General features: G+C 44.2%; 1 protein-coding gene across 4 annotated transcripts in view; it reads right to left on the bottom strand.

The window, feature by feature from the left end:
* dlg3 (discs, large homolog 3 (Drosophila)) overlaps positions 1-24273 on the bottom strand; it is a 73645-nt gene extending 49372 nt beyond the window's left edge. The window contains exons 1-4 of one of the 4 annotated variants that reach the window (XM_062394566.1): positions 24149-24273; positions 22630-22761; positions 16672-16757; positions 11881-12006 (exon numbers count right to left, since the gene is read on the bottom strand). In XM_062394566.1, coding sequence (XP_062250550.1) covers positions 11881-12006; positions 16672-16757; positions 22630-22761; positions 24149-24188 — 384 coding nt within the window. In that variant the 5' untranslated portion in view covers positions 24189-24273. Of the gene's footprint in view, positions 1-4940; positions 5662-11880; positions 12007-16671; positions 16758-22629; positions 22762-24148 lie in introns of those variants that run through there. The other 3 variants (XM_062394572.1, XM_062394567.1, XM_062394565.1) reach the window with 3 other exon arrangements.
* Positions 24274-24972: the final 699 nt, after the last annotated feature.

The following is a 24972-nucleotide window of genomic DNA, read 5'->3' as shown; positions in this document are numbered from 1 at the left end:
TCATAATTTCTGCAGTGGTTTGAAAAGCTGAATTACAGTTTTTTCAAAAGTGTGTTTCAGCAAACACCAAATCCGGTTAATAGTTAGATTGTGAAGAGATGAATTATCCTCTGTGATGCAACAATTGTAATTTTTCTTACACACATTTATCGAGACACGTTGAGTTACCTGACAAGTGGATTTACTCATTGAAACCTGACTAAGGAAGGACGGCCCATTAAACAGCAGACACAGAACCTGCTGCTCCTCTCCTTGTACTGAGGCTGAAGTTTGGTGAAACAAATCAAATGTGCACATTTATATCACATATTGCAGCCATTTTGAAACCTTTTTTAAAAACATCGGCTGATCTTATTGCTTCCTTATAGCCTGAAGCTCTTCAACATGCCTTATACTTGTTGGGGCTCATTACCATTATTGAGAAACTACAGTGAATCTCTTTCTGCAGTTAGCACATGCAGGTCATATGAGAGTTAAGTTCGTGAAGCTAAATTTCCTTAAAAATTCACTATTGCTCTTCTCCATTGTGAGTGAAACGACCTGAGTTGGTGAAGCCACTGCAGAGCTGCTCACATCGTCATCACCGCTCACTGTGGCTAAGTGATTTGAGCCTGTGATGCACAGTTTGAAAGAACACTCAGTAACGGCTAACGTCCATCATTATGTCTGTGGTTACGTGAACGACTCTGCACTCCACCCCCAACATCTTAGGACCAAACAAAGAATTACCCTGTTTGCCCGTAATTGAATTAGGATGTTGTTTGAGCAACAGTTTTCTGCCAAAGTGACATGAGAGGTAAATACAAACGGTTTCCTGAACAACAGCGAGGAACCTGGGAAGCGTTTATGATCTCCTTCTGAAGGAACCGCGTGTTCGGCTGGATCCAAAATCCTAGAAGCGTGTACACCTCACTAAAGGTTAAAGAGGAATTGTGTACATTCAAAATTATTTACACGTTGTTAAAGCTACAGTACAGACAAACTTGAACATGTCGCTGTGTCAGCCTTTATTTAGCCTTTCATTGTGTTTTGAAAGCGATTGTTGGGATGAGTGTGAGACGAGCAGCGACCGCACGGAAGAGCCGGGTCCTCAGATCAAATGTCAAAGAATGATGTCAGACATACTGTGTCCTCGCTGACGAAAGGAGAGTAGACAATAAAAGAAGTGTCTTCTCACAGTTTTTTGGGGATGTCTATATTTTCAAATTATTTGCAAAGAACCTAACTAATGACACTGAAGACTAAGAAATGACTTTGAGAATGATTTCAAGTTTACTATATGTCACATTCTTAAACCGCTTAACCACTGAACCACTTAAATACCATATCATGATCAAACAGTGATGGAACCTTGAAGTGTTTACGCTGTACGGTGGCCCAGAGTGCTCAATTTGCACAAAGTTAAATGCAAATTGACACAACACAAGCCAGTTAGGAACAAATATCAATATGCTTTTTGGAGCTAACATTTAACACGACTGAAAAGATAAACTTGCTGCTAACACTCGCAAAACCCAACTTAACACAATGCACATAAGTCACCTACTCATCAGTGGTGTAGAAAAATGATAGAAACCGAGAAAGCTTCGTCTGTATTTATGTTTTCTATCAACTCAACTCTTTTGTTTTTGTCTTAATCAACGTCAACTGCCATTCAGAGCTCTGATGTGTGATGTTACGCACAACATATGCAAATCTGTCCGTCTTACTCCACAATCAAAAAACAACCTTGCAGTAATTATGCACCAGGCTGGATTGAATGCGCTGACAGGAGCTGCCTCTGTGGGTGTAATGAGTACAACATCCATTTTGCTGTTATCGTCCAGGTAACCTTTTTAAAAGGAAATGTATGGTTTGGCTGAGTTCACTTCCTTCTGATCACATACGTCTCTTCTAGGTATAAAAAAAACCTTGATCTGATGCGAATATACCAGGTATTAGACGGAGCCTTTTCAAGATCACAGGAGGGGATCCAGCTCAAGCCATTTCAACCTGGACAGACTTCTGAATCCCATCTGATAACTCTTTAGTTTCTGATACAGGAACAGCAACTCAAATCCACGTGAAGGAAATCTCATCATAAAGATGTAGAGTACAATCCAACGACACACATAAATCCATGTGACTGTAAATGTTCTCACACACACACACACTCACACTTCTGATCAAGGCCTGAAGGCTGTCAAGTTGTAATCACCTATGGGAGCGTTCGACATTAACGCCCGCCGTGCCTGTGCATTAATTTGAAGCACCACTGCCACCACAAAGACCTGTTCTACACAACAGGTCTGGCACAGCGCTTTGGACCGAATCTTGATGCTAATAAATAAAGTAAAAATCCAATTAATATTTGAAGCTAATCATAGCGACAGAGCTGGAGAACACACAAAGACAGATTGGAGCCTGCGGGGGGAAGAGGGAGCTTTCTGACTGCAGCTCCCCGTAGACTGAGGTCTCTACTTTCCTCAGATTGAAACTCAAACGCTCTTGTTTTAAAGAATGTTCCCATAATCCCAAATGGAATCATTCATAATTAAGCTAGCGAGCCCTCGACGATAGCCGCACAATCATTTAGTAAATACATGACAGAGGGGAAAATAGTACGAATATGGCATCATTATGTCCCTGGGTGTCTAATGATGTCCTCGCACATACATGAAGTTTTCATGGCTACAGGAGCCATTTGAAAATGTCAATGATCCAGCCAAGAAGAAGAACCCTGAATGACTGCACAAGGTTATTGCCTCTTCATCATCGTGCTCACGTCCAAAAACACAGTGTTTACAGGAGCTATAAGATAATAGACGTGTGTGTGTGTTTGGGGCGTGTGTGATCGCTGCTCCCCGGCTGTGTATATAGGTGGCGGGGGGAGGGGCAGCGTTCACATTTCCCACCCAAGGATGAGCAACGCTGACTGCGAGGAAGGGGGCGGGAGGCTGGCGGGGGGTGGGGTGTGGTGGAGGGGGTGCGTCTCTCCGTCCATGCCGTGCCATGGGGTCGTTCGCGTCGGAGAGGGCGAGCGTATAGTGGCCGTTCACCGGCCCGTGTTAAAGACACGGAGGGGCAGATGCTCGTCCACGGTGTCAGGGCCTCTTCTGCTTCCTCTCTCTGACAGCACCACCAACTGCCTCCTCTTACGTAACCCCCTCCCCCTCCATAGGCCCGCCGCCGCCTGCCTTTATTGGCTTATTTCTCTCTTTTTCAACCTTAGCATTTTCACTCCACAAACAGCTGCCCCAACCCCCCCCCCCCCCCCCCCCATCACCAATCATCCACTGCTCAGCACATCACTGGATCTTTAATTTATTCTACATCCTGAACGCCAGGATGGATATTATACTGTAAAGGTTTTTTCTTATGAGGCACACGTTCGCATGATACAGCAAAGGAGCAAGTACGTAGTATACAGGATACTACAGTGTGGTTGAACCAATAATGGTGATGTGTCAACAACATGAGATCCTTACATGCATCCCGGTGCGAATCGGAGAGAACATCAGATCATGAAGCAGAGGCTAAATATAATATAGATATAAGAACAACGAGGTTTCAATACTGATGAGGAATAAAATATCCACGTAAGCAATAACTGCTTACATAATCACATCTGCTCTGAGCCTTTCAAACGTGTGAAACATGAAATAAGCTGGACCGGTCTGAATCCAGCTGACTAGAAAATGGCTTGTGACGGATTTCAAGACCGCGTCTTTCTCTCGTTGCCTCTCCGAAGGTAAAGCCTCTCCTTGTCTGTGTGATCTGCTAATATCAGCTGGGTTGCGGCTCATATGTGGGCTCAGCTCAGGGGGATCTCTTCCTCTCTGCCACTGAAATCTCAGCCTCCATTTTACCCCCGTGCCTCTCCTCACCTTCCTCCTTCCTGCTGCCTCCTTATTCATACTCAAAACGCGATCAGACATTAACGTGCATGTGTGTGTGTGTGTGTGTGTGTGTGTGTGGGGGGGGGTTACGCACAAACAATGCAGTGGCTCCACTTGCAGCAAAGACGAGACCACATAGACACATACTCATGCACAGCGAGATCGGTTCCTTGAATCTCTCGCTCACCAAAGCCACCCTTCCCCCACCCCAGCTCATGCTCTCATACGTGCACCTTGCTTAATTAAAGACTGCTCTTGTGAAGCTGTTCTGACCTTACATCAACTGTCATTTATAAATACATGTCAATAGACGGGGATATTAGGCACAAAATGGAGCGCATGTGAAGAGGCAGTTTCATTCACACTGTGTGGCACGTATGACAGCGTTCAGACACATTGCTGCTGATTCTCTCTTTTTCCGACCACACATTCCTGATGCTGTGACGCTTTGCAGAAAAAAACGGCTTCGCAGAACAACAATGGCAATAAATAAGAATGGAGCTGGTTTTTTGATTTCATCATCTTTTCCTCTGCTGTGAGTCTACGAGACGCAAACCTACCATTACCGGATGTCTGTGAAATCTGTTTCTTACATCTAATTCCTCACAAAGTCCGTCTGCAGTGTTGAAGAAACAGCTTTGACAGATAACTCAGGAGAAAAGCGAGCTGCCATCCAATGCTGCTGCCTCAGCGGCTAAAAATGCACCATTTTGGCCTATGGTAGCTGCATCAGCGTAAGTCTTTGACGACATACACTAGGTGTGTTGAATCTATAAGCATTAGTCATCTGCATCAAATCCAACCATGAGGATCATCTCCGTGTGTGTGCAGTGGAACTAGATCAGTCCTGTTCTCCTCTCCGGTAGAAGAACCACAGTCACCAACATGAGAAAGGAAGGCTTGGGGTGAATACTAAATATGAATCCTCCTCCATAAAGCAGCAGCCTCAGCTGAAACATGATCGTCTCTGCTTTACTACAGCAGCAGCCCATCTGAGCCCAGTCTCCCATGCCAGGCCCCACAGTCCTGAGCTTATCAAACAGAGTGAGGAAGATGAGTTACCTGGTCGTACCACTCCCGGTTGGTACAGGTGCATTCAGGCCACCATCCTGCTTGTCCACCACTGGAGTTGCTGCCGTTTACTTTGGGGCCACACTTGGAATGGCCCTTTGGGTTGGGGCCTCCCGGGCCCCCACTAGACATAATCTTGCCCTTACTTCTCCCCAAAGTTCCCCCTCCTCCTCCCATGCTTCCACCTCCCCCTGAAGCTGGGGGAGGTAAGGTCTGGCCTCCCCCATACCCAGGCGGGTATCCATAGGGCTCGGCTTGCCAGTCTCCTCCATATGCCGGGGCGTCCATCCTACGCAGAGCAGCCATACGGGTCACCTCATAACATTCTGGGCACTTACAGCAGTGGTGGTGTTTGTGCATGCTGGCTGGGCTGATGCTGGGCTGAGCGGCGTGGCACTGTCGCTGCTGCCTCCTCAGATCTCACACAGCAGCTGTGATCGGCTCACAGAGCGCTAATGCCAACGGAAATAACACTAATCACAGGAATTTCTACAGATTTTCCCTTTTTGTCAAATCCAGTCACTCTCCGCTTTATTCCTCTCGCACGTAGAAAAAAGAAAGATCAGGAGGAATGGAAAGCAGCAACGGGAAAACAAAATACAAAATGGGCACGTAGTCTTTGTCCTCTTGACGTAGAAGATCAAACGAAATATTCAAAATATTGTATACGACCACACAATCAGAGACCAGCCCCAATGATCGAAATTTCCTCTTGCTTCTCTTGGTTCACAGTGATACGCATATAAATTCATGTATATATATATAGAGATATATATACACACACATATATATGTATATATATGTATATATTCTTTTGCTTATATATCATATATATTTACACACACAAATACATATAAAAATATTAATATAAACAGACGAGCACAACTACAGATATGTACAGAGATAAAGGTATATATATAAATATCTATATGTGTGTGTACAAATATATATATATAGATATATAAACAATATATATATAAATAAATGATATCCGCTGATGAAAATCTTCCTCTCTTGCTTCTTGGTATCTTCCCGTCAAAATATCACGTTTTTCCTCCTGCGTTGAAAATCGTTGTCGTTCTCCCTCTGTCTCTTTTCTCAGCCTGCAGAGAGGAGCTGAGCTCTGGATCGCCCCTCAGCCAGCTTGCCCTAGATGTGGATTATTCAGAGGGATGCGAGCGAGCAAGAGGGAGATGGAGAGCGAGCGAGTGCGGGGGAGAGAGAGAGAGGAGAGAGAGAGAGAGAGAGAGAGAGAGATGCAGGGAGGGAGGGAGGAAGGGAGGGACAGGGGATATGTAGCAGCATCCCTCTAGCACCTCAGTCCTGACAGCCACAGCCAATCAACTGGCAGCGCTGCCATCAGCAGCAGCAGCACCAACAGGACTGAGCGCTTCACTGGCTTCTCTTAAAGGGGCCGCGGCACCGAAGCCTCACCGCTGCCTGCCTCGGGTGAAAATACTGCCTCACTCATAAAGCCGCAATAAAAACATTGCATTTGGCAGTTTTTTTCTTTCTGATAAGACAAAAATAAATAAAAAGAAGGTAGGTCATTGTCCACAGGCAAAGCTTGACCCCGCTCCAATGGGTGTGAGTCTAATCCACGTTTTCCACCAAACAGGTCGACAGCCAAAATCCAATTTACAGTGAGCCCCCCCCCCACCCCCCCGTGCCTCTGACTAGTCACTAGTCACCTCCACAGTCATCTCTAGTTCAGCTGCAGACCCAACAGCTCTCTTGTGCCAGTGACTTGCAACCCCCGGGCTCTGTGTCACAAGCACACATCTGTAAATAATCTCACAATGGAGGCAGGTGCAGCACATGAAAATCCTTTCTCTCCTGGTCATCAACACAGGGGTGCGTTTGAATCAAGCTGCATTACTTTACTTCCCCCCCCCCCCTTCTCCACTTGCAAAGTACAGAATTATGTTGTTGTCAAGTTTGGGTCAAAATAAGCTCAGTGGGAGAATGGTGAAGCGCAGAAGCCTTGTTTAAGAACCACAGGGGAAATATTTCTATGTTCACAATGATGACATCAACACGTGTACGAAACCAACAAGATTACACGCTTGGGCTTTCGAGTGGGTGGAGGAAGAGATTGAGAGTGAGAATGTGTGTGTGGGGGGGGTGGGGGGGAGAGACAGAAGCAGAGACTATATAGCTTTCATGTATCTGTTTGTATTTGCAGTCATGCGACGGGACTGCCTGGGAGAACCCTTTAGCATGTTTATGAATTTCTAGATTGAGATTAACAGCATCCCGCCACTGACTGCGAAGGTTGATCTTTTTTAAAAGGAATCTTATGGTGTCACCATTAAGGACCTGCATATATGCATTATTAATGAAATGTGACGGGGAGCGGAGCTGGGTGTGTCTGCATGGGGGGAGAGATTTGCACATTGTCTGCACGTGACAGTGCTCATACGTGAATAACAGGGCTTTTACAGTGATTTGATTTACATATAAGACATAGTACCTTTAATTAACAACACCTAGGAGCAGGATTTTGGGGCGAGGGCACACAGTGCACTGTGTTGCCGGATTACCAGGAAACACACACAGCAGGCTCAGCCACACTTAATTACATGCAACAGAAACTCACTCCATTACAACAATATTCTTTCACCCTAACCTACAGGGAATTGCCAAAGCTGAAAGCACAAAATAAAAAAAAGGGCAGAAACTTGATAATTTTCAAACAGAGACTTTAAAAAACCACTGAATGCCTCAAGTTACATTGTCGGATGCAGCCACAAACCCCGCCGAAGCCAATCACAGCGACAGGGCGGGGCTTGGAGGCAGCGGCTTGAAAGGACGATGTAAGCATATTGATCACAGCACACATGACTGAGCACATGTTGCAACCATCCTTCCCCAAGCCGCGCTCTGTCTCTCTTACAAACTGTCCACATCGCATTTATAGCACAGCACAGTCAGGAGGCTGGAGAAAGAAAAAAAAGAGTCACATTCTGTCGGCATAGAAAAGAGAGGGAATGACGAACACACGGTGGAGGCCGCAGAGATGGACAAAGAGGTATCACCTGAATGAATGAACACACATGTCATCTGTGTGTGCGGCTGAGCATGCGCGTGCAAACACATCTGCATATGAACTGTGTATGTGGGCATGTTCAGTAGCTCTAGGGGAAAAGAAACCTCACCCTTTGAATGTTACATAACCTAATATATATCCCAAAATTTGAATATTATTTTTAGAGCCAATCGTTTGTATGGGGGGGGGGGGGGAAGTGGAATACAGGAAGATAATATGAAACAATGGGATTACAGCAGAGATCCTACAGTAGTGCTGGTAAGATGTAATAGTTAATCAGTTAGTCATTTTGTCAATATGGACATCAGTTTTTTTGTTTCTTTTGGGTTTTAATCACTAAAGAAATGCAATGCTTCTTATTCAAGTGTTTCCATTTTAGTTAGAGCAAGCTATTTCTGGGGGGGGAGTATAAAACCCACATTAGTACAAAATAATGTAATCAAATTCGAAATCTCTGCAATATACACAATTTCTGTGAAGATCACATAAGAGTGTTATCGAGGCTGTGTACTTTTGGTGGGACTCAATTAGACAATCACTTCCGAGGGTGTCACTCGCAATGTCCTTGTATTGGATCACGTGTGATTGTCGATTTAATCTGCAGTTTATTACACAATAAAACTGTCACCCACATAAGATTATTTTACCATGGGTGATGCAGTGCCAAGCAGAGGAAGCAATTTTCGGTTACTGCCATTTGTTTAGTAGCTACACATTAAAACCAGAGACGGAAAATGATCTAACCTCCACGACTGAACACAAAACGTGCACTGAGATCCTCCGACCCCGGTGAAAAGTGAAAAACCTTTTTCGTCTGACTACTGAAACAACTTATTGTCACAAAGAGTGAAACAACACAGCACAGCGGGGTGTGTTGAAGTGTTAGCTCGTAATTACACTCTGACTCGGACCAAATTTAAAAGCTTCTCCTATCCGGCAGGAAATACAATGACAAAGAATTGGTTTTCAAAGATTCGTTCATTCATCTAACGCACGTCCATGCACAAATATATATGTATACACACACACACACATATGTATTGTGTATGCATGAGTGAGAGTTGGTTATATGTGTGTGTGTGTGTGCAATCATTGATAAATACTGTGCCCAATTAAACAGCTTGGACTGGAGAGATCAACAGCATGAGGTGATTTATCTTGTGAAATGAAAGCAGCGACCTCTGACCCTCGGTTGACAAATGAAAAAGAAGGGCCTGTGATTTATGGCATAAGCGAGAAAATTATCCTGTGCTTTTGTACAGAGATGCTTCTGCCGCGTCCCCCCCCCCACCCCCCACCACCCCCCCAAAAAAACAATATCAGCTCGGCATCAGCCTGCACAACCCTTATAACATAAACCCACCTGGACACCCTGCACAGACCGTGTATTGAGTTTTTCAGTCTTTTCAAGGCATTTCTCCGAGAAGCTGTGTGACTCTGCTCCTTGGTCACCTGACCGGATGCGGCGCCATAAAAGGACAGTCGGCAGTGAGGCAGCCTTAAAGAGGCAGCGCCGTTTATCAACACGTACTGAGCTGTTCTTACTGTAGCCTTAACTAACTGTAAGAGGGGGTGAGGAAGCAAGTCTTATAACTCTCTCTCTCTCTCAGGCATCATTACATCATGAGAGAACGATCCTTCCCTCTGCAAATATCAGATATTGAAATGAATAAATTGCAGAGAATCTTTTACACATAGCAGTGCTCAATGAATCAGAGCGTGGTGAAGTGTGCAGGAGAGATGCAATGTGCATTAGGGACACCCATCAGTTTTGTACTGAAAGACAGGGTTACCTGCCGGGGAGCAACAACTAAAGGTCTCCCAAAGGTGCAAACACAGAAAAACAAAGGCTACATGGCCATGGCTCCCAATAAGAGGCCTCAGAGCTGCTCCATCACACACACATACACACACACACACACCACAGAGCCACTCCGACTGATGGAAAAAACAAGAGGAGCATACACAGGGAGGAAAATGAAAGAGGGAATAGAGGGAGAAGGGGAGAAGAGGAGATTGGGAGATCGTATCAGAGCTGCATGGGTACGGAACCATCATTTCACATAGATTTTGTGCGCACACGAGAAGAAAGGAGCTGGAGAGAAAGAGAGCTGTGTAAAGGGATGCAAGTAGGAGGTTAAGAGACGAGCTGCGAACCGAACATGAAGGTGAAAGCAATTGATGAAATAAGATGAAGGTGTCCACGATGAGACGCCATAGCTGCGGAGAAACGAAGCTGAGGTGCCCTGTGTGTGGGCAGAAATGTGATGACTAGAGGGGGCATTATTGAAGCATGGTGCTGAACAGAAGGGGGAGTAAAAATAGAGAGAAGAAAATACAGAGATGCGGAGAAAACAAAGTGTTTATGTGTCCATGAATGCACGGGAATGAGAAAAAAAGAACTGTGTGTACTGTGTGTGCGTGTGCGTGTGTAATTATCCATTCACCTTGCCACAGAGAGCCATGCATGTGAAATCACTGTGTGCTTGCTGAGTGTGCATCATCACAAATGTGCTCAATGTGTGTGCGGAGTAAAGAAAAAAAAACGGAGCAGAAAGAGAGAGAGAGAGAGCGAGCGAGAGAGAACCAGAGCGAGGGAGAAGGAATAAAAAAAAAGATGCGAATTAGAAGAGGAATGAAAAAGACAGGATGAAAAACAGAAAAGCGAAGAGAGAGACAGAGAGAGAGAGACATAGAGAAAGAGAGAGATAGAGATAGAGATAGAGAGAGAGAGAGAGAGAGAGAGAGAGAGAGTCGGAGCAGTCTGTAGGGATGCAGGCGGGGGAGGAATGTGGTTTCCATGGCAACCTGAGGAAGGCTGAGCTCTGGGTGTCCGTTCCAGCTCTGCACTGCACCGGCCCTCGTCTCTCTCTCTCTCTCTCTCTCTCTCTCTCTCTCTCGCTCGCTCAGCCTCCCCCACTATATCTCTCCTTCCTCCCTCCCTCCCGATCCTTGCACCTCCTCAGCTCCCTCACCTCCCTCCTTCATGTGATAGAGAGAGTCTCTCTCACACACAACACACACACACACACACGTGCACAGCTCCATATTATCCCCACCAGAGTCAACCTGTGTTTTCCCCATGTTCTTATCAGACATTATCATACAAGCACATTGTATCCATGAGCTCAGAGCCGGCATCTCCATCTCCTTTACCACGTCCTAGCCCCCAGATCCTCATGCCTCCCCCCACTGCACTAGATCTGGGCTCAGCTGAAAAGCCAACGCCTGCGGCCCCTCTGCTGCCATGTGCCACTGGCCGTGTTGTAATGGGGAAGGCATGTGAACACAAGGGCCCTTAGCAATACTGAAGAACATGGCAAGCCTATAAGACATGTCTCAGTCATGAAGGAGGAGGACTGTGCTTGTTAATCATGAAAGCCTCTCATCGAAATATCCCTAACGGCTTGCTTGAGAACACATAGGTAAGAAAATCGGGTTAACAAGTGATGCTGCTCCTCTGCTTCTTTCCATTCACTCACATGCAGAACCGATCTCCACATTAACCCACTGAACTCAGATCCATGTTCCTGGATAATCAGGGTCGTCACTTCTTCAGAACTACGAAGTTAAAACGCTGCGTTATGTCACAATCTACGTGAAGAACCTCTCTCCCATCGACAGGGGTGTGTGTGTGGGTGTGTGTCTGTCTGCTCCTCTCTGTCGCTCTGTTTGAATACTTGTCTCATTAACTCCAGAGCGAACCAAACAAAAACAAAGCAAACCCCAATCACTGGTCCCAGGTCCAAGGAACCTGGGACCAGTGACGGAGGACATGTGGGTTTTTGTGAACAGTGAGAGATGTTTCACTCGCTCAGTGGAGGATGTGTAATCACCACGTCACCAGGATCATTCGTGGTCGGATCAGTGCTTGGTCCTCACCTTCGGCATGTCCACGTGGGAACGGGTCACCAGGCCAGAAACCCGCTCCACTTTGTGAGGGCTCCTCCTGCTGGTCACTCGCACCCGAGACACACCCTCCTCCTCCTCCTCGTCCTCCTCCAGATTCTGAAGGACACAGCAATGTTCAGACAGGAATGGTGAAAACCAGATAAAAAAATAACACTACTCCAACAATGATCAGGACATTGTGGATAACATGGATGACAACCACTGCAAAAATCTGTAAAGAAGAACATTTTGGGAAATATGCTTATGCACTTTCTCCTCAGGAACAGCAAGACTTGAGAAACAACTAAAAATACATTAATATCTAATTGTTGACAATAAAGTGAATAAAAACATTTTGCTAAAATGTCAAACGATTGCTAAAGCAACAACAGCCGCTAGATGATGAAAACAGTCAGCTGTGAAAACAGAGCAGAACAAAACTGGACTCGATATACTAGTCTAATGTGACAGCAAATGTGCAACTGAAATCAAAATGATTTAAGTCCATGTGTAGACTTAAAGTGTATTGGAGCAGCTGTGGCTTGGGAGGAACTACGGGTCGTTCGTTAACCAAAGAATCAGTGGTTCGATCCCCAGCTTCCTGAGGCGAGATACTGAACCCCACACCAGCAGTGACAGAAAGTAAAAGCAGCTTAATGTAGTATAGTGTTCGAAGGGTTTAGTGGTCGATGACTAGAGAGATAACTGGTAATACAGCCCATTTACCATTTAGATGTTGAGATACAAACAAGAACAGCGACTGAGACCTTCTACTGTCTGCGAACATGAACACTCAGAGACACACTACTTATCTGCCAGCAGAGGGCAGCCTTTAGAGCGAGTCATCAAATGTACAAAGTTACCAAAAGTGTATAACAGGCCCAGTGATTCTCCAAACAAGGGGTTACTTCTTTTTTTAAGTGATAGCTCCTCTTGTGTTCAAGTTGAAAATATAAGTGTCTAAGTACAACCCCCCCGAGCAAGCAGAGAACATCAACGTGCTCACAAGACTGGTTTATTTTGCACTGGTGTAGTAGATCAGACATTTTTTCAGAGGTGATGAAGTGAGTTTTAACTTTGACTGCTCCGTTCTCACATGGCGGCACTGGGAGACTGGTCAACTGCTTCGCCAGAGCCAGAGATGACCCCACCCACCACCACCACCACTGCGGCTGCTCGCTCTAACTAAAGTGATTGTCAGACAAGACCTGCAGGTAAAATCTGAGGAATTTGCTACGGAGTTTCCCCGCACTTTGCCTTTCACTCGTGCACAACACAGCATGAGATTCTCTGCACAGACGCGTTCACAACAGCAACAAATCTTCTACATTATTCAGGGGAGAGGTGCAGCAGGCGGAGGCAGGAAGTGACGTATTAGCTGAGATCACAAGATTTTCTTGACAAAACACAGGCGCCACTGTCAACTCTTATCACCACAAACTCTCTTCAGATGTGTGTCCATCATGTTTGCGTCAACCCCCCCAACTAACTTCCGGTGAATCCAGCGGGGCCCCCCCTGCTGTGTTCACACATCGACGCCTCCTGGATTTCTACGGACATTATACAAGGGGGCCAGGCACAGGAAGTCTGCAGATCATCTCACTCACGTTCAGACATGCACCTCCTCTAGAGAAAATATGGAGGAGCTGCGGAGGTCAATGCATGTCTGACAGCAGCTGAATAGTTTGTTTGGCCTTTGCATTACACACACAAACACTTTCTGCAGACATATTCAAAATCAGCATTTCAATAAATAACGTTATAGTTAAATAATATTTAAAATGCATTCAGTCTTCGATTTTTTTTTTTATTAGGCCTTTACTCCATGACTACTACACAATAAAATAAAAAATTAAAACACGTGAATGTTGTTGCCATCAAAACTCAAAGATTCAATAAATCTACTAAAAACAGCTTCTTTTCTGTTTTCATTGGTTCTCTGAAGGAGCCGCTCTTCACTCTCACCTGCTTCTCTGCACCAAATCAGGGAATTTGCAGACTCATTTAGTTTCCCTCCCATCCTCCACTCAGGTGACAGCATGGCCAGAATACTGATGAGCACCTCACTTGGTGTCCATTAAGCAGCGCTCGCTCTCTCTTCCTCTCTCAAACTTCCCACTATGACTGCTGCATCCTTCCATCACCTCTTCTCTCTCTATGACTGTGCCTGGGCCCCACAGGCAGCTGTGATCCAGAGAGGAGTGGATCACAGCTGCCGAATTAGAGGGTAGACAGGGCGGATCACAGAATACACTGAGAGGAGCTTAGGACGGCAGAATAAAGTTCTAGCAGCAGTTACAGTTTGTGGTTTACTTCCTCCTCTATGGGGCCGATGGTCGAGGAACACATCGACTCCCTCGCTCGGCCACTTCAGTGGTTGTGGGGAGATATGTTGAAAGATTGTGAAGTAGATCAGTAGATAATAATTTGATTATTCAGATCTGCACTCATTAATATCCCATACATATGTCTGATTTGTTTCATTAAGATCCATGCATGATGCCCTGGGGAAATCTGGAGCAGATGTAAAAAACTCCATGTTTCAAAAGGCTATAGAAAATGATCCTGTATCCGCAACTTGGTCCAGATCTGTGCCAAACTTGAATGGGTTCTTTTTGACCCATCCTTTCACCTAGTTAAGCAGAACTCTGTTCAGTTTTTGCGTAATCCTGCTGACCCACAAACAAACAAATGGACAGGGGTGAAAACACAACTTCTTTGGCAGAGGTCAAAATGGCGGTTTGTTGATATTTTGTATTGGATTATTGAAATAGCTAAGTGTAAAAATGCGTCAGCTAATTCTAATGGATAGATAATAAAAAGTACAAAAACAAGAGTCAACACACTACCATGCTGGGGATTAAATATGTGATAGATAAAGGGTACAAACGGACAAAATAACCGGTTAATATAAAGTTGACTAGAAATAAATGGTAAATAAAACAATCTATAAACTTTTATACAATTAATAGTGATTAAGAACCATCCAACTACAGTTTTACCTCCTTTAGAACACAGTGGTTTGCTGCCAATGATCCGATATGTCTGTGATTCTTCAGACCTAAAAGGACTCTAAATGATAGAGATCCTTTGTGCAGATAAAGTCCATAATATGATAAACAGAAAACAGCTTGTTCGTACGTGGCCTAATTCTGTCCTTTGAAAAAGCTCCCACAACACATGAGAATCCTTCTGTCACTCAAGTTTCACGTGCAGACGAGCGGCCACGACCTGGACAACACACCTTCCTGCACTAAAGCATCCATTTAATAAAAGTCCAGCGAATGATAAGTTTATTGCAGTTCCCTTGTTCAGCTGACCGAACACAATCCAGTTCAGACTTAGCACATGAATATCCAAAAACATATTGCCATTAAGGGATTGACTGGAGGGAGGGGGCTGTGGAGCATGAAGGAATAATGTTGGATTAAACTTTTTTATCTTGTGTGAGGATTGAATTGCGTAATTTAGCAACACCTTTTTATTATAAGCCTTAAAAAAAAAACGCTGGCACACGCATTGTACTGTGCATGTTTTCCAAGAAACGTTGCGCATACTTGAAATATGCATAAGGACATTTATGCAAGAGTCAGTTTATCAGGCTACATATGAAATCCAGAGGAAATCCGAACATTCCGAGTGGCTCAGTCAGATCTACAGTCGCCTGCTCCATAATTAACCCTGTTCCCTGATGAGTCTGCCAGAGATCTAACAACCTGCTGACAGTAACCCCGGGGTTAGAATCATCTTCACTGTGTCAATTCATCAGCAATCAGAAGGTCCCGAGTGACCACTGAGAAAATGGAGGACCCCTAGACCACAGGATCTCTGAACAGGCTGAAGAGTTTTAACAACTAATTACAAACAACTAATGACTGGTAACCATGTAAGCAGTAAGGTAAGTGGTTTGTGAAACACTTTATCTCAATTCTTGAAATCCTCTTCAGGTCCTGATAGCTATCAATGAATAAAGTTCTCTAAAAAGAAGCAAAAAACACGTCTGTGGCCCTCATTGGATTATGATAAAGACAACCAATCATTTTAATTCAGACAGAATCAACCTATTGGGTTCAATCCAATCTTAAGCGGCGACTGGCTTGAGAGGGTTTCCGTAAACAAAGGCTCACCTGACGACAGTAAGTTACTCTGCACGTTTCATGGGCGCCACCAGTTGTCAATCGCTACCATTGGGATTATGTTTCTGTTGTGTGGCTCTTGTGGTTGTGTTGTGGCTTTCATGTTTTCTATGAATCCACTTGTGTGAGATGTCTCGGTGAATAATGTTCAAATCTACAAATCGCATTTTCTTCTCTTCACTTCAGTTGTTGTGTCTTGTTCACTAGATATGTTCTAAATATCCATGTGAGTGCAAACACTTGTTGTGATGAAAACACCGGCTGACTTCACGAGAGCAGCCCACTGATGAGCAAATGTTAATCAGTGCTCTTTTGACTCGGTCTAATTTCCCTCTTCTCCTTCTACCCATGTGTCCCTCGCTCCATCTTCTCCTCCGCCTCACAGTCCCTCCCTCACTAACTCACTCATCAGGTTGAAGTCATCGCCGCCGTGACTCACGATAACATCTTACCGATGTAGGAGTGTGAGGGACACAGGTAGTGACACCGAGTGTTGGCCGCCATGACTTTTGTGTAGCCAGGAGGCAAAGTGCGGCACACACTAGTACGTGCTACGCCGGATACACTGTGAACATGTATTTTAACAGTGAACGGAGTATTTACGTTTATTTTCTCCGTAATCTATAATGTGAAGCTGGAAAATTACCTCCCACGCATCCTGCCTTCTGTCTTCTTTCACAACACTTTCTTCTGAGTTCTGCTGCAAGGTCACCTCGTAACACTCTTGAATATCTGTGAGAAAAACACAAAAATGAGCTTTTTTTTTTCTTTACTCGGGATCGTTACAAATACAACATGTACGTTTTTTTTTGACTGAGTCATATTTTCTTGTTCATAACTTCTCAGTCTTTGAAAGTGAACTGCTTTAAAAACCACTGATCAGTCATGGCCACATTGGGAGATGTCTGTTCGCCTCAGAGGGGCAGCAGGTGAAAACGTGGGGGTGGGAGTCGTCCGTTTACATGGAAGTTATGTCTCCACATTTGCAAGTGCTCTTCTTATCTTGTCGCTGAACTACAGTGTTTGAGTCAGACACCGACTGAGTCAATCATCAACACAGTGTCCTAGAGGGACACATTTAATGTCTCATACCTGAACAACGTGCATTGCAAACAACACTGATTCTCCTACGCTTCACTTTACACCTCAGGTCATTTTCAGTCTCTTCAAGCTGAAGCTCCATTTTAGGGTGAGGGTACACATGCTCCCACACATGTGGAATAAACGCAGACACTGCCCCCTAGTTGAGCAGCAGGAAGGTTGAGCCTGTAGCTTTTGATTTGAGAGATGCAGACATGGAATATGGATTTTACAGAAATTATTCACTGAACTTTCACGTCAGAGTCGTGTCAACGCTAACGTGATTGTACAATCAGTGGAAATAGTTGTCACCTACATACACATGCATATATAATGAGAGCAAATAAGAATCTAAAGGTGTAAAAGCAGAATCAAAATATCAACAGGAAAACAAGACTAAATAAGAGCCAGAATCAGCTTTATTTGCCAAGTACTGTATGTGTACACATGGAATATGAGTTCCCTAAATTCCCAGTTTCATTAAGATTGATGAATTATTCTCTGGGACAAAGGTGACAGGTCAAAAACACAAAACAACACAAAGAAACTAGCCTATCTCACAATGTTAAAGAAAGTTTAAAAAAATCCTGGATGCCTCTGCTTACTGCCTTCTTCTACCCAGTTTCATAGAAATCCTTTCCCTTGTTTTTGTATAGTCTTGCTTACAGAATAAACCAATCAACCAACAATTAGGGGTGAAAACAGAATTACTTTATGAACAATATCTAATCTTGACCAGTCTGAGACAACCAGGTTCTCCCTACAGTCTTCACATGATGACACGTATTGACAAAAGCAGGGACATTAATACATGTAACTCTTCCTCAAGTATCACAAAAACACCAGACGTGTGAAATCAGTACTGACATCGCTGCATGTTCTTTAACTCCTGCTGCTTTGGCCTTTTAAAGTTTCCCTCTGACTGAACTCCTCCACTCTGGTTCCCCCCCCCTCCTTGGCTCGTCTCCACTCATCACCTCTTAGCTCATTGCACGCCCATGACCTGTGGTCACCTATTGAGTGGCAGCCGTTTGATGAGAATGCACTGGGACAACTTTGCTGATGTCATACATGGGCCTGGTTACTGCACTGTTTGCAAAAAGGAGGTGGCTAAGGACTTCATCAACTTCCCAAAGTTCAATGTCGGGGCAAGACGGGCAACATGACTGGACATCCAGGGAAACCTGTTACATTTTAGTTTTTATTAACTCAATGAACATCTTTGTTTGAAACAGAGACTCAAAGAAAGGAATGCACCCGAAGTGTGTGTGTGTGTGTGTGTGTGTGTGTGTGTAAGACAGAGATAAGAGTCAAGACGTCCCAACAAGGCACCCTGAGAAGAAAAGTGTAAGAATGGAGCATGTGACTCATCGCTGTGTCTGAATATGGAGGAGTGAAGCCATGTGTGGGCTGAGGAGTTTGTTGCCCGGCTCAGCAACCTCACTGCACAAACTTTTTATGTACAAGCAGTCACACACACACACACACACATTTACATAAAAACAAATACCCACGGTCCTTATTGCTAATATATGTAACTATTCATATACACGATAAAGTGTTCCACCTATAAAATCCCCTATGTGCAACTTATCACGTTGTCCCTTTATATTTGAAGAATGCAGCGGGAGATTGTCTGTTGTCAGACAAGATGACAACCACCGGAGAATCTCCAGAGCATTCAGGTGAGGGGATGGTCCCTGGGTAGAGCAGCAGGAGGCCGGACACATTCATTCTACCGTGAATGTTTTGGTTTAAAACACTCACTTGGAACATTTTACTCGGGCGCTGGAAGGAAAACCATAAGTGTGACTTATTTGTTAAATCGCTGCTTAGCTTGAAATAAATCTCAGATTTCGTTGCATCATGCGGGATGTGTTCGGACACCTGGCTTGCTCTCACACAACCAACGCTTCTAATTATATCGCTCATCTATTCCTGGCAGAAGTAACGAGACATAGAAAAGTGCTCAATCGGGTCTTGAAGTGTTTTTAAGATTGGGATTCACAGTCACACAAAGTACAGAGTTGTTGTTTTTTTTCCACATCTGTGACTTTCTAAAAAAATAAAAAATCTCTGAACTGTTCCAACCCTCCCAGACCACATGCATTCCAAACCACGGAACAGAAAACATAATCAAAGCCAGAAGTCTCTTTCACAGGACTCACTCCCAGATCTTTTTTAGGGTCGGCCTGGTCTGAGCCTGGTTGTCACAGGCGTGGGTGGGGTGAGGGTGGGGGTGATCAGTGTGCATGGATCAGTGTGTTTGTGTGTGTAACGGGCCTGCCTCTATTCGTCATGTACCTTTTCAGCTGTACTGAAGTCATCTCTGTATTGGCTGGCTGGGTGAATCACACAGCTCACTTTCATATTCAAGGGGAAATAGGCCACGATTTCCCGGCAGGGCAAACAATTCACCCCCTCGCCGCGGCCTCGATGAAGTGTCCCCCAGGAATTTAGGGTCCCCTGTAATTTAATGTGTCTGTCCGTGTGGGTCCCAACTCCCCATCGGCAGCCCCCCCCCCATGCCTCCCACGGCATGTTTGTACACTGGAACAAAAGGGTGGATGCACAGTTAAGGCAACCTTTGTTCGTGACTGTGCAGCCGTGCAGACATCCAATCAAGTGGCCGGTACTGAACCTTCCCACACGGCATCAAACACCTCTCCACTTCCCACAGTGCATCGACGTTGGAGAGTTCTCTCAAAGATGAATACTGTGCTGTCATGTTGGCGGATCACCCTCTTCAAATCGTAATCGCAAAACTGTCTCATCTGATCACAACATATTCAAAACACTGCTAAAACATTTCAGTGAGAGAGAAACAGAGCCGGTTCACATGGCACTGAGCATGCAGAGCAAACATAACAGGAGAGGATAAGAGGATGAGTAATGTTAGTATAGTGCTGTATTCCTGTTTGCGCTGTGAACCGGCTGCCCCGCCACTCCCGCCTTTCTGATGAGAACCACATGTTGAAAGAAGCAGGAGAGGCTTCATCGGGGCTGCACCTGATGGACCGTGGACCTCTTCTTCCTCATCCTCTCACCTTCGCAGTGCGCAGATGAGCCAGAGAGCCTGGAGTTTTAAAGAATAGGGTCGGAATTGAAGCCGAGGGGCAGTTTACTGTCCTGTCGGCCTTTGGCTCGTCCCTGATTGAACATTCTTTGTGAGGAATGTTTGGAATCCTGATTTGGAAGGTTAATCCTCTCTGAGACTCCCTCACTTCATCATATAACAAGATACATCAGGTACAGCATTGAGCTTTCACAGAGATACGCTTCTCAGACCGTTTCTGTCTTCTGCAGAGATACATGATTGTACAAACGTCTAATAAAAATGTTGTCTTGAAATACATATTATACTATATATTGCCAACACAAAGGAGAACGTGACTGAGTGTTATTCTATAGTTTCAGAATGTTTCAGATCCCTGGAAACCCTATCAGCATGGCTAATTTTAAATCACAATAAAATTTAAACCGGGGACATGATATTATAATAAAAATAGTAAGTATAAATGGTATATGTTATATGAAGCTACTTCTTTGTTTAACGGTTGCTTTTAGCTGAGTAATACAGTGAATCCACAGTTTGGTATATAACAGTCATGCTCAGCTCTCTGAAGTTGCACTGACTGCACAGACCAGTGCTTTGAATAGACGCTAACATGCTAACGATGACAATGCTAATATGGTGATTTTGAGCAGCATGTTAACTGCCTGCTAATCTGCGCTAAACACAAAGAACAGGCTGATGGTCATGTGGTTAGTTCTCCAGGTATATGGCAATAAATGAAAGTATTGAACAAATTACAAGTTTAACCTGACGATGGCGCTGCATTTAAAAGTTGGAATACCAACATATTATTCGCATTCAGCCTGAATGGGACACACATCTCCGCAAACTGTGGAGAATGTCTGGATCCATATCTCTGGACTTTATCCGCAGGTCATGTCTGAAAGCAGCGTATTTCTCAGCTTCAATTAAAAAAGCTTTTAGAATACGGACATACATATCGGATGAGTCCTGACTATCTCTTGTGCTTTTTCTCAAAATGGTTGATTTCTCACAAGAGGGAAAATTCCCTCAGTGTAAAAACAGCCATACAGTATATTTCTGAACAGCTGCCCGAGCGGCCCTTCCCCCTCAGATCCCCAGCAGTGAAGCAGCAGTAGGTCAGCAGTGGCATCAGCAGACCCACGGGCAGGCATCATTATAACATGGCTGTGGTAATTAGAAGGACCACTCAACCATTGATTAAAGGGAAGTAATGTGCTTTATCTGCTTTAAAAAGGAGCCGAGGTCAAGGTTCACACCGGCTTCTCCGAAACCCTCCACCAAAACGCCAAACTTATCATGGAGGTGAAGCTGGGGACAATGAAGAACACTGACTCCAGATCAGTATAACTATACGCTGACACCAGGATTAGAAGAATCAGTGTTCTACATCCACACTTCTATGTTTTCAACTCCGCTACAGATGCGCCTGGCGTCCACACGACTCCAGAGTAGATGGAGACATTTGGAAATGCTGCTGGTCCAGATTTACTTCGAAAACTCCGCCGCAGTGTTTTAGTCTGAACGAGCAGAAAAAGAGACATTCGGAAACAATGACGTAGAAACACAACTGCTTGCTGATTGGATCTTTGCGGTCATGACGTTGCACTTGCTGATTCGTCAGGCTCCTGTCACATGACCCACTTACCGAAGACTCGGAAGAACGCGACACGGATAATCAGCTAAAAGCGTTGCTGACCCTGTTGTCTTTGCTATCAGCTGTTGTGCAGTTTAATTCGCATTTTACACCGATACAGATTTTGTCATGCGTAGGAGACGAGCGTTTGTTCGAACAATCGGCGTTCACCATCACGCGCCTGCTCAGTGTACGCAAGTGGTCAGGTGATATGCGTTTTCAGGTGACAGGGGATTCAAATTGATACAGAGGCCTAATGCTTCAAACTAAAAGGTAGTAGTATGGATTAAGCCTCAGTAGATTACTGCTTATGTTAATGGTGAATGAACTGCTTCAGTTTCTACAAGCAGTGATTTGTATCATGTTGACATGAGGACATAAAGTTAAAGCTAACGAGGGAGGAATTGCATTTTCGGCGTGTGACAAGACTGAGCTTATGAAAACTCCATTTATAGATGGACTGGGTTTTTTTGCTTGGGGGTTTATTGGGATTTCATTACAATCTGAGTATGTTACAGAGGGGGGTGGGGGGGGGGGTTATACAGCAAACCTTTGTAAGGCAAACTGAAAGGCCTCTTTCATAAGATTTAATTTGGAAACATTTAGACTCAGTTAGTTTCTCACACAAATCAATACAACCTGACCCTGTCTGCGTCTCGTGTCAGCCTGCAGCCAACCACTTCATTACAGAGTACAGTACAACATGAGCTGCTCTGTGCAAAAACACAGTAAAGTGACGGCAACTGGAGCAAAAACAAACAAAAACACGTCACTCATAAAAGGAAGACGAGCGAACAGCAACAGGAAAAAAAAAAAAGTGTTTCTCTTACCGAGAAGGGCCTGGAACAGCTGGCTTCCCAAGATGGCCGACACTTTACCCACGCTGGTCCTCAGCGTGTGCTCCTCTGGACTGGTGAGGTTCGCCTGGTACTTCCTGAGCAGCCCCACTGCCCGCTCTGTGTCTGCCTCACAAAAAACACACATGTTTCAGGACAACAGTCTCACACAAACATCTAAATATATTTCAACATACACAGGGACCCAATATAGAAATGTCAAAGTAAACCTCAGTGTCAATTCTGCCATATATACAGGACATAGACAGGATTGAAATGCTGATCTCTCTGATCATCGCTGTATAAGTACACATATAAGTACTCAAAATATAAGTACACAACATATAAGTACAGAGTAAGTTAAATACTCAAGAGACGTATATGTACACAGCATAAGTAGACAGACAAGAAGGCACAGGGTATGAATGTTATGAACTGCAGTGTATGATTGCAAACAGGAATGGTGCAAAATACTGTAGATTGAGCAGCTGACGTAGTTTATGACTATTGTGCAGATAATGTACAGTAGTGATACAATAGAAATACTAATTTTACTCTCCTAGCAATGTAAATATGTATTATGAATAAATCATTTGGTCAATAAAATAACAATAAAGTTGTTTCCAAGAGCATTTGAAATATCTAAAAATTGTAAAACCTAAAAGGTATATTTACTGACCTACAATAAAATACTGATATAGAGAAGAAAACAAAACGTGTAAGGAGCTAGAGGCAGATAATATCAGCTTGTTTTCCCTTCATAAATTAAATTAGTAATCAGCCACACAATGGAGGCCACGTATTTTTCTGTCAAGCGACTAATCAAGTCATTATATATCTTTAAACTCTAAAGACAATAGTTTAAGATAATCTAATGCAGACACATAATAACTAAACAGGCAAGAAAGCGAGGACATTTTACAAACATAGACATACTATTAACTATATTTTACATTTCTATTCATTGTAATTATCTCGTCTGGGTATATTTCTATTCAGGGCTGGAAGGACAAAGGACAAAACCCAACTTCCCCCCAGGGATCAATAGTATTAATAAGTATTTCTGATTCTGAAGACATGGACATACTATTTGGCACAAATACAACATATATAATAATAATAATACTAACAGTGTGTATTTGTGTTATATCTACATAAAGCTCTGATGTCTGTTGTATTCTGCTGCACAGCACATAAAAGGTATTTTTCTCTTGGAACTCAGCTGCTGGTTGAACCTGGTGGGCGGCAAGGAACACAGCACAGAGATGATGCACATCACTGAGGTAAAACTGCTACTTCACACTTTTTCTGCCATTTACATGAAAAAACTCCAAAACAGTCCCGGAAGTTACACAAATACAAAGTTTCAAAAGAGAAGACTGTTTCCCAGGGGTTTTTACCTGAGGTTGTTGGGTCAGTAGTGGATTGTTGAGCTGTCATCAACCTAGAAACTTTCCCTCTGACAGAAGTTCACTCTCAAACTTTAACGGTGGTCACATGTAACGGTACTCACCATATTTATGCACCATGCTGTGGCCAACTCGAAAAGTCATGGGAACTACGGAGCTGGTTTTTCCTTCTTTAGAATAAAAGTGAAAGCAGCAATAATCCGCAAGAGCTGTGGCTCCAGCTTCTTCACAAACAAGTGAGATGATTTCAAATCCAGTCGCTGGACACTCCCCGCCTGTCTGTGTGTCTGTCTGTCTGCGAGTGTGTTCGTGTGTGTGTCTGCGAGTGTGTGTGTGTGTGTGGCTGTCTGTCTGTCACACACTCCTGGGCCTGAAGTTGTGACAGGAGCAGATTGTTTACTTCATCACAACTTTCCAGAAGTTTTTGGGCAAAACTGGTCCTTGAGCGTGACATGTTCCTCCTCCTCCTCCTCCTCCTCTTCCTCCTCCTTCTCCTCCTCCTCCCCTCACACACACGCACATGCCTCGCCTTCATTCGAATCGACCCCTTTGACGCAGATCTCTTCATGATCCCCAACACTAACACATGTGCACCACCTGAAGTTAAATGATAGCATGTGAAGTGACCTGTCGGTTGGTAAAGTGAGAATCTTCCATGTTTAAATATTTTTCTCTCCTCATCTTAATTTTTCGGGTTTTCTTTGCATTGCGCGCCATCTACTGGTGCGTAAAGGTGGTGCTAGGAGATCGCTGGAGTCTGATGAAGTGCCTCAGCTGAGTCAATGTCAAATGAGGCTGAGTCCACATGTCTGAAATTTATAGAGACATGTTTGAGGGTGTGGAGTTGGAAAGAAGAAGTGATCTTACCACCTGTACTCGAGGCGACAACACACCTGAGTCTCCAACGCTCCTGTTGAGTTGCATTGTG

This window comes from Platichthys flesus, chromosome 8, assembly GCF_949316205.1.
Source record: "Platichthys flesus chromosome 8, fPlaFle2.1, whole genome shotgun sequence".
Taxonomy (NCBI): domain Eukaryota; kingdom Metazoa; phylum Chordata; class Actinopteri; order Pleuronectiformes; family Pleuronectidae; genus Platichthys; species Platichthys flesus.
Note: the sequence above shows the minus strand (reverse complement) of the source record. Positions and strands in the feature narration are given on the sequence as shown.